This window comes from Egretta garzetta, unplaced genomic scaffold (genome assembly GCF_000687185.1).
Source record: "Egretta garzetta isolate BGI_Z169 unplaced genomic scaffold, ASM68718v1 scaffold70, whole genome shotgun sequence".
In the NCBI taxonomy this organism is placed as follows: domain Eukaryota; kingdom Metazoa; phylum Chordata; class Aves; order Pelecaniformes; family Ardeidae; genus Egretta; species Egretta garzetta.
In genome coordinates, this window is record NW_009258539.1 from 2,222,333 (window position 1) to 2,233,403 (window position 11,071).

General features: G+C 40.7%; 1 protein-coding gene across 1 annotated transcript in view; it reads right to left on the reverse strand.

Moving 5' to 3' along the window:
• Window positions 1-1,869: 1,869 nt before the first annotated feature.
• OTC (ornithine carbamoyltransferase) overlaps window positions 1,870-11,071 on the reverse strand; it is a 30,779-nt gene continuing 21,577 nt past the window's right edge. The window contains exons 6-10 of the mRNA XM_009646378.2: window positions 6,065-6,187; window positions 5,326-5,379; window positions 5,065-5,214; window positions 3,862-3,999; window positions 1,870-1,929 (exon numbers count right to left, since the gene is read on the reverse strand). Of these exons, the coding sequence (XP_009644673.1) occupies window positions 1,870-1,929; window positions 3,862-3,999; window positions 5,065-5,214; window positions 5,326-5,379; window positions 6,065-6,187 (525 nt within the window). The remainder of the gene's footprint in view (window positions 1,930-3,861; window positions 4,000-5,064; window positions 5,215-5,325; window positions 5,380-6,064; window positions 6,188-11,071) is intronic.

Genomic DNA, 11,071 nt, shown 5'->3' on the forward strand with positions numbered 1-11,071 from the left:
AGAACCATATGAAATTACCCCCCTGGAAACGCTGGACTCCATCGCTCACGCAGCTGATCTATGCATGTGTTTTTAAAACGTCAAGGGGATTCAGATGTCTGGGATCCTGCTCAGATTCCCAAGTATAAAAGGAGTCTGCGATAACCTAGATGCACGTTAGCTCTAATCAGAGCAGAGGGAAGCAAAAGAGAAGTAGATGATTATTAATCTGTTCACTGTGAAACATTTAACAAAACAGCTCCGTTATTATAAATCTGCCTGACTTCACTGATAGTGCATTAATCAACACACTAAAACTGATATTAATGCATTTTTTATGAAAGGACTAGCAAAATGAGTTGTCTTACTCTCAGCACTAAAATCAGGTTAGTAAGGATATCTACAATTCTAAGCACTGGAACAGCTCACCGGCTCCAAGAAGACCAACCGCGCTTGTTAAGTATCTTGCTGAACTGGAACCTAGTTCACAAAGCAGGACCTAAACCAACCAGAAATAACTGTTTTGCATGCATTTTCCTCCACATACTAAACTGGGAGGTAAAACATTGATTTCTAGCACACACCCTATTCCTCCATCACTGACGCAGCTAGATCTCTGCTGAAGTGTAAATGATCACTGAATTATTGAAACCCTTGTAATGTTGTAATGGAAAATGTTAATTTTAACAAGACACACACAAATGCCTGCAAAAACAATGAATCAATCATTAGCGGGTAGATAAACAAACGTATTTTTATTTTCGTTTCAGTGATCTGTGTGGCCCAGCAGTGAACTCCAATTTTGAAAATAATTCAGTAATGTTTTGCAGCTGGTCAGAAAATGGAAACCCGTTTGCAGAATTTTTAAAAAATCACATTGTTCCAGTATTACAGCAGGAAAAGAAATCAAGATATTCTTGAAATTAATTAGAAACAACAATGTGTGTTTTAATAGTACTCAAAGCTTTACCCGAAATATTAAATGAACACATCCAACCACCATAAAAATGACAGAAGTCATGAATCTGTTTACTACTGAGAGGGATTAGCTGAAATGTACAGCTACAGCACTAGACAAAAAGCAGCAAATTCTTTCCACAAAGGAGCTGTATACAGTTTCATCCTATGGTGCCCCTCATGTCTGCTTAGGAAAAAAAAACCAAACAAACCAGAAAACTTGCTTCTTTAGCCAAAATTCTGTTTAGGGAGTGAAGGTCTAGGGGAGATGGACAAAGAATGAACCGGTTCCTTCCAGCCATCTCTCTCTGCTGCATCCAACTCTGCGGAAGCTGCTCTATTCCAATTCCACAGCAATATCTTCCTCTGCCAGCCCACAGGAACGTCATGGAGAAAGATAATGCTCTTGAGGGCTCTCTATATTTTTGGTGTCAAACAGGAGTGGGATTTGGAGATTGGTTGGAGAACAGAAACAGGAGCCAGGGTGCCCAGGAAGTGCAGGCAACCAAGGCAAACAGTAAAGCACTGCTTCTCTGCACACCCTCCCTGAGATCAGCAGTTAAACGGACAGGTTTAGGGAGAAGGTTATGCCATATTACACTATACACATTCCAACATGGCTAAGTGTAGACTATGCTATGCCTATGATGCTGGTAGAGCCAATCATTAAAGTACAACCTTGGAACATTTTCTGTGATGCTGATCACTAGAAAGGATAGCCAGCTCGGAGCATCGAGATGAAAAGCAGATTTTGCAATAGTGTCTATTGTCATGAACATTTTCATGAATGTAATGCGATATTATACAGCTAACTATACAGTTTTATTAAAGAATCATTCATTGCTTTGATCCTTTCTGAAGAAGATCTATGTATTTGCGGACCAGAATATTCTGCCGACGAGGAATATTTTTCTCTTGGCGGGAATCCAAGCATCAAAATGTAGGCTTTTGTAGCTGTGGTGAGTAATCTGTCAGCAGGGAAACCATGACAGCCTAGAGGAGGAAGGAAAGAAAAAATCCAATCACATTGGAAACAGATACTTCATAAAAATAAATAAGGGGGAAATAGTTTCCAGCTCTAAAGTCTTGTGTTGAAAATTATTGCCCTGACAAAAACTGCACACTTGGATCTATTTGCTAGAATTCCTGATGATGAATCAGGAAAGAGCTGAAAAACAGTGAGGATGTTCTCTATTGTAGCTGATAGGTTTTCTCAGTGCAGACAAAATATATTAATTGACAGCCTAGGAGAAATTCAAACAATTGCTGAGGCCTTTATGGTGCATAATATTGTATCCTCAGCTACTGCTAGGAGATGCTGTAGGTACCCAAACAGCACGTGGGCTTGTTTGTGGATTTCAGCAGAACGTCCATGAGCATCAGGCAGAGCCATACCTGAGTAAGGACTTTGAAGGTTCTCCCAGTATAGCTATGCTTTCTGTGGTAAAACATGGGAAATCCTCACTGAGGTTAATAGTGTGTCGTCTAACTCCCCTAGTATTTGGCACACTCTCCATCAAAACCAAAGGTATGGCCGTGAAATCAGAGTAATGGGAATTCCAGCTAAATAAAACATGGTGTTCCAGCAGCTCTGCCATCTTCCCCACACCTGTGTATGTAACAAGCCCCATGCTTGCTTGTTTGTGACAAGATATTACCTGGTTCACACTGTTGTGATTTCACAGCAATGACTGACTGCCAATTGTTATTTTGGCCCAGAGCTGGATTTACAAGGGTCCTCCAGGGGCTGTGATCCTTGTTGCCTGCCCTTCCTTCCTTTCCCTTCAGCACCGCTCAGTGTGACGGGTAGTCCCAGGCACACAGCAGGGACTGAACCTACAGCTGTGCAGCCCCCCGCTGCCACCCATGCCGTAGCTGCACTTGGCCCTCTTTGGAATACAGCTGAGCACATTATTTATTTTTCAATTCGCTGTCTGAGCTGAAAGTGGTAGAAAATAACACATAAACAAGACCTATATGTCCATTGGTTTTATAGCTTGAGAAAATACAAATATGATGTTTTTCTTAAACAAACAAAATGTGTAGCTTGAACCGAAAGTAAAGGGCTTATTACTTTAAAAAAACCCAATATCTAGGGCAATTAGAAGCATTGCAAAATTAAAATAAAAATTACAAGCGTTTTTTTTAATTTTAAGACCAAAAATCTGAATTTTACACAAATTTGTGAATAACTTGAACGATGTCCAAGATCTGAGGTTTTGGTAAATACAATGCTCAAGCACTTATTCATTTGGAACACATCTAGAGCTTGTTCTGAGAGCTATGACAATGCCATTTCTGGATTTTTTTCCCCACCTTTGATAGTTTTCACTAGTTTTTTTCAACATGATGGGTCTAAAGCCAACAATAAATAACAGGCTACAGAGATCTGGCAGTAATTTTCTGAAATTCTAGGAATGCTGAGAGGGGAGTTATGGTTTATGTTAAGTGCCAAGTGTCCTCTCGCGGTTCCCATGGATCACACAGTATTACCCACACCATAACTTTTCAGGGTCCTTCAAAGCTTTGCTCTTGCAGCACTTTCCCAGGGAAAGTTCCCATTGGTGTTGGTGGCAGTTTTTCTTGAGAGAAAACTGCAGAATCTCTAGCTTTAAGTGTTTGGGAAATTGCAGCTTCTAAGACTAGTCCCTGGGACCTCAGCATTTAACATGTTTTAAAATTGAGCAGCTTGGTTAATCATCAGAGTAAACCCTGTGATTTAAATACCAAAAAATTACAGTGTATACTGTAGATTTCACTTAAAAACTGGGTCAAGCAACAGTGGATTATCATCAAAATAGGTCACATTTGTGTCCAGAAACATTGATGCTACATATATATGTTGCCTATAGTCAAAATTGCGATGTGTTGTGGGGTCCATTTGAAACATATGTGTCAACATTTAGTATTTACTGAGGCACCAACCATAATTGTCCATTTTCTGTTTTCAGCCTCCTGGAAAACCAATGATCGTGGAGAATAAAATACGTCATCATCAACTTCTTCAGGTTTTCTGGGTAAACAATGTAAAAAGGTCCAGTTGGAAGCAGCAGATTTTGCAGTCTGTAGATCAAAACGCATATAAAAATAAAGAAATAGATGAGGACATTAATAAAATCTTTAACTAGTAAAAAGGTTAACTAATTTTATATTGGCTCCCACTCTAGTTGCTTTGATGATGAACTCAGAAGAGTTCCACTGACTTCAAAAGAATTCCTCATCCATGAGTAAGATGGGAATATCCCCATTTAAGTCAGTCAGAGTTCAGTGCTGACTTCACAAAAGTCAAATTTTTACTCCAATTTCTCTGGCTGTAGTAGGGGAGTAAAAGCTCCAGTGACCTAGTGGATCAATAAAGTGCAATCTTTATCTGAATGCCATACAGTAACATAACACTATCAATAAGTGCAACAAGAACATACTAAACCATGATTTAAAAGGCTGTAATTTTTTTCTCTTGGCATTGCCGGTCATAAGATATTGATCTAATATCAATGAACAATGAATTAGAGCATTTTAGGCCAGTTCAGAGACATACACATCAATAGTATTTTGTGAACTTACGTTAACATACAGTCAATTAAGCCAGTAATTCTACCAGTGAGGAAAATGTCCTTTTTATCTTGGACAATTAATAGTTTATGGCTTTACATTTTCTCTAACTGTTTTTGTGGTGATAAGCATTTCAACTAGATAATTTTAATGCTTTATTCATTGACAGACATACAAAAAATTGCCCCAAATGCTGCCCAGGCATTTAAGAGTTAATCTGTGAGCTGCTCATTCTAAATAAAATATAAGGGATCATTTCTGGCAGCAAAGAGGAAATGTAAAGTAAGAAATAGTTTTCAGGTAATAAAGAAGTAAAGGGCTAACTCTCCTGTACATATTCTGGAGTTAGATCTCATTGGGAAGCTCTGAAACAGGCCAAGCCATGTGAAGTGTATAAGCTAACTCGAACTTTCTTATCTTTGTGAGTTTTTCAAGCTGGAGGGAGGTTTGCCTGTGGTTGTGCCATGGCCCCATTAAAAAAAATACCAAACCCATGTTCCCCTGATGCTGATTCTTATAAATGCAAACTGACAAAGCAACAACAAAAAACTCAATCTCCTCAATCTCAGTTTTTACCTGCATTGTAATCTGATAACCTTGAAATGCCTTTAGTCTTTCTTTCTTTTCCTCTTCTTGTCCCATACTTATCCATGTATCTGTAACTAAGACATTGGCACCGTCTGCAGCTTCCAAAGGATCTGTCGTGAGAAGTAACTTGGTACCATACTAATGTGGATAAAATAAGGAAGATGAAGAAGACAAGGAACTTCGACTTCATTTATAATGAAAATAAACTCTATTCAGACTACTCTGTTAGGCTATTTCTTAGGCTCCTACCTCTTCGGAGTACTGTTCAGTTATTCTAGTTATTCTGAGGTCTGGTTCAAAGCCCTGCCAAAAGAGATGATAGGTAACATCATGGAATGTGTGTAAGATCCTTACTGATTATTAACAGTGGTTAGAAAAATACTGATTTAACCATTTGCCATGGGAAGAATAATGTCTTGCAGAACTGTAAAACTTGAGGAAATCATGTTGATTTTCTTGAAAGTTATTTTGGAGATAAGCTGGTGAAAAGTGTTCTGATAAGGTAAGAAAAACGCATTTCAACAGTTACAGAATGAAATGCCTATACATAATTTTTTTTGGTTGTTCTAAACTGATTCTTTGTTTTATATTTGATATTGTATTATAATGCAGAATTCTAAAAAGCTTCATCACCAATCTGAACCAACCAAGATGCAACACTTTCACCAATCTGAAACAACTTTCAATTTTTTGGGGAGGGGGAGAAGCATTGGATGACTTTGTAACACTTTCTCTAATGGAATTACCATCCTCTATGATTTATACTGCGGTTGTGAATTCACCTCAGCCCTTCTGAAGCTGGACTCAGTAGAATTACTCCTGCTTTGCATCAAAATAACTGAATAGGGATTCTGAAACTTGGTTCTGAAAGCTGGCACTCAAGATACATGCAAGCACCACTAGCTGAGGCCCTTGGGAAGTACCCAAGTGGCTGAAATAAGAGTGGGCAAAGTTTGCCTTCCTTACCTCCTGTGCATGGCCTTCTTACCTTGGGAGTCGCAATATGCACGTGCATTCCCAGCTTTGCAGCACTCGTCATGATGGAGTGGAGGACGTTGTTTCCATCCCCGATCCAGGTGACAGTGAGCCCATTCAGCCCACCATAGTGCTCCTGCCAAATGAATCAGACAGGCCTGGGGTTACATTCCAAGTGAGCTGAGCAAGCTGATGCCCTAGGTAGGAGGGATTGATCAGACGGGTCTGGTGCAAAGAAGGCTGGCTACTTTCAAATGCTAGCTGCATGGAACCATACCTTTAATTGAACTTACTTCAGCTACAAGATGGACAGGGAAGGAAAGCCCTCCATGTCTTATATGAAGACCCAGGGGCTGCAGCTTTCTCCAGTGAAGGCCCAGGCTGAGAGACACAGCCCCCGACACACAGTAACTTTAGAACCAAAGCCATACAGCCATTGGTTGGTGCTCATAAACATCAGTGAATGGTAGAAATTCTTAATTTAGAAGCAGTCCTAGCGCCTAGGATAGCACAACTTCCAGCTTTCCCCCAAACTGTGCAAATGTCCCTTGTTCAGGTTTGCTCTGTCTTGGTTGTCTCTACACAGGGTTCCCTGCGGCCATGGCAGTGGCCATCCCTTAGAGTGCATTTCAACCATCACAGCTGTACAGGACAGCAAAGAGCAACGCTTTGAAAGCAGCTGTGCCACGCGTGGCCTGCAGGATTTGCTCTCGGTCGTACAGCCAAAGAGTGCAGTGTTTTTTTTAAACTGTGGATTACCCGAACTTGAAACAGCATTACAGCATTAACCTTAGCTTTGCCTGATGGCACTTACAGCCTGTACATATGCAGCGTCTCTGGCCCTCAGCCACCAACAGATAAGGCCTAAGGAGGAACAAGAGTAACAGGAGTTTCATATTTCCAGAGCAGGACAATTTGAGGCCCCTTAGCAAGCCTTGTTTTAATTATACCTCTTTGTAGGTACTTAAGTTGGTACCAGAAAGTTTGTAAAGACATAACCAAATACTTCTATATGCCTGCTCTGTACAACTCCACCTCGAAAGACTAAAGACACAATGGAGAGCCTTTTATTCTTAGTTAAAAACTGGGCCATGCTACAATTGCATTGTAGTAGCTGGAAGCCAGACAGCATTTCAACACTTTGTGTGACGTGATTCAATGCTTGTCAGAGAGGATAAGCATTCACATTGTAGAGCTGTACTAACTGGCAACCTTGCGGGCCGTCGCAGCAAAGATGCCAAAAGACTGAACAGCAAAAGGGCTGGGACTACCCCCTCCTCTCCTGGCAGCAGCTTCTCCTAAAGAAATAGTTGTGAAGTTGTTCCAGAACAAAGTTATTGGCATTTCTGCCAGTGACCACAATTTTGAGTCAAAAATTGTAGCACTTGAAATATTGAACGACATTAAAATGCTGTTGAAATCTAAACCTAATAGAGCTCTCGACTGCCTACAGTTTAAGGGCTAAAACTACGGTATTATAAAACTACCGCTTTTTCAGGTGAAGTTTGTTAGCAGCAGGCTCATTGGCAGAGGTTTGATGCAAGGGCGTTTACAGGAGAGTAAATCAGGACTTTGTGGACATGGAAGTTATTTCAGTATAAGAGCTCTGCAGGTCTTTAAGGATCTTTCAAAGTCCTTCCACATCTCCTAGCAATGGTACTCCTAGGAGAAGGCCGAACTAAAGCATTTATTTAAGGGGTTGTTTCCAGCTAGAGCTTAGTGATAGCTGAGACATGAACCCACAGCCAGGAGCAAATGAGACAGCCCTGAGTTCTTTTGATCTTACTGTTTAAAAATAGACATTGCAGCCTGTAATGCTCAAAGCACTGACTAGTGAGTCACAAATATACTGCTATGTTAAATAACTTCCACCTTATTACCAGCTGCTACTCTGCATTAAAAGAAGCACCATGCATACTAAATACTTTTCTCTGTTTTCCCAAGCTACTGGCTGTTACAGATAAAATACGAAGTACTAGAGACGTCTGTATAATGACCCTCAATATGCACAGCAAATTGCAAAGCCACATCTGCAGTGACTACGGTATAGAGTGGACATAGCTGAGCTAATCTTAATGAAGATGTTTAGCTAATGGGAGAAGTCGTAGACAAGGCAGAATCAAGCTGTGTGTATGCTAGTGGTGCCTATTTTATACCCTGTGCTAAGCTTTATGCTGCCACTGGTACACTGCTGCTGTAACTCAACCCTCTTCATCTGAAGCCAGCTCACTATGACTGTGTACTGCTTACACACATACATCCTCAGCTTCCAAGAAAGTTGAGAAGATTGTGTCGGTCAGACCCAGAAAGCTTTGAGGCAATATGAAAGCTATTGTATATGAGACACGCTTTTTTTTTCCTCTTTTATAGTATATGCTTATACAACTGCACAGAGAAAATCCTGCTAAAACTGTTTTGCCATGATGGTAACACTGTAGGTTAAACCAGAACCTTTACAATACATGCTGAGCACCTGAGCCTCTGAAGACATTTTTCCCCTTACATCCCTCCCCAGTTTTTCCAAACTCTGTTATATTAACATAGGCTTTTTACCTGCTTGGGTGTTTGCAGTTTCTCTTTACATTTGGAACCTCCAAATAAAGCCATACAAAAAAACACCCCCGTATTTAGAAAGTCTAGAGCCCTTCTCCCTTATGAATGCCTCTCTGGCAAACTAGTGATTGCTCCCGTAGTGCCACAAAACTTGGCTTTGCTGGTCTCATGAAAAATCCCTGCTAAATAATTAATGTCAATTTTACAGTCAACTTTCTCATCCTCATGCTGCTTTTACAATGCTCCATTCTGTTCTTATCCATGGTTGCAGTGTATCTGTGTATCAAAGCCTGGGAAAAAATAAGCATGCTCAGTGATTTAGCACTGTTGTATGTTTAGAGAAGACTGGTTTAACTAATTAGGGACATTCGTGGCTGCCTCTGCCTAGACTTGCTTCCAGCTAGGCTGAAACTCTGACACCATTATAGATTACTTCTGAAATGTTTGACCACAACAGTCACAACAGCCTTCAATTAAAACAAGCTTTTGAATAATGAATCAATAATCTGTCAAAATTTAAACTGGAAAACAAGAGACTAGTCAAAGCTTTAGCCCTTTGGGAGACATTGCAATCCAGTTAATGAGAAACTGGGCAACCTTGGATCTACCAGCTCTCAGACTGAGCTGAAGGCAGATGCTGGGCCAGTTATCTTTCCTACTCCCACATTACTTTTTGTTATGGTTATTGAAGCAGTATATTCTAGAGGAGCAGTCTAGATCTTAGTTGGGATTTCTAATTGTTGGAATAATGATGAGGCTGATGGTGGTAGTGATGAATTTAAGCTCTTTGCATCACACGTAGAGGAGAAGTTGAGAATATATAGCAGCTTTCTTCAGGCTGGGCAACACTGTAATCTGTTACATTATTTGAAAAGCAATCACTGATGTATTTCTTATGCCAACCATTTCTTTCTGAAAAAGAAAATTCCCTTCAGACCAGTGACATAAAAAGCTAGTGGCATATGGATCCACTCTAATTACCAGTCTGGCCATCCTGCGGTCAGCTACAAGTTAGCTGATTTGGCCAGTGACATTAATATCGATTGAATCAATGTCAATAGCTGGTTCCTCCCTGGAATACAAACTGTGTGATGCTGCCTTCCAGCCAAGCTTGGCAGAGCAGAAGTTGTGAGCCACAGCTTCTGCCCAGGAGACTGAGAGGCACTGGGTGGACTCAGCGAGTAGCTGTTACGTGCCTTCAGCACAGGCAGAGAAGTAAAGTGGCTCTGTGTGTGCACAGTACCAGCACACAAACTCGTAGTCTTTAAAGGCCAAATTCCCAAACCCTCAAAATCAGGTTGCATAATGTTTACAGCCGTTTCTAGCGGGTTATAACTCAATAGCTCAAGACAACTTTTAAGAAAGAGGGTAGCATTTATGCTAAGAAAAATACCCCTCTTGGCATAATAGAGAGTATTAATCCTGACCACAGCATTAAAAGGGCAGAGCCACCTTAGGTGTCAAATGTGTGAGGGGCTCCAGGTTGCTCAGGAAGCAGGCACTGGGCAAGGGGATGTTGAACCTGAAGAATCTCACCCCAGTATTCACGACAGGAGCACACTTTGTGATCTGACAAGAACACCCTGAATACAGAACGAGAACTGACAGCCCCGAAAATAATCCAGCCGCATTGTTTGGGGAATGCAGCAGACTATACTAAAATAACCACACTAAAATGCACCTGTGAAAATGGAATCAGAAACCATAAGAAAGAAGACATTCTGACAACACAAGCCAGGAAATTAGGCAGTTTCAGACTGAAGAGAAAGTGCTCGAAGAGGATTCAAGAAGGCACATGACAAAATTAATAGGATTTAGAAAATGGAAGAATAAAGATGTGGTAAGCATGAAGACGGCCAGGGTGCACGTAGTGCTCCACTGGCAAATGCAGCAGGAGAAAAAAGAAGAGGAAAAAAAAAAAGTACATTTTGGGTATGTACTGACAGCAGTGAGGAGCAGATCCAGGCAGGAAAATATTTACAGAGATAAGGAAGAGACATTTTTAAAGAGAAATAAGCTGCACAAAATCTGTAGCTACATTTAAACATAAGGCTAGCAGCCTTTGCCACTGTTGTAGTTTGCATGTATGTATATATCAAATAAATTGCCTTTGCATTGCAGGAAAGCAGTCCAAATGTTATATATGAACTTTCAACTCATTTAAAGAATCAGTGGTACTATTCAACATCCCTTTATTAATCTTCTTGCAGAGAGCACTCAGATAACATCTTTTTACCCTGCCAAAAATCCCACGAGACATTTGATTGTGGTAAGTAACAACTGAACCCTGTGGCTCACACTACTTCTGTGACCTGGTAAAGTTCATTACATGTTTAAAGTGCCATTTTATTACACACTACGGGCTGTAAGACCAGTCTTCTCCACCTCAGTGTACAGCGCAGAGAGGAAAAAAGGCAGCAGACGGGCAGGTCAGAAAGGGGAAAAGACGGCCGTGCCAACACACCAC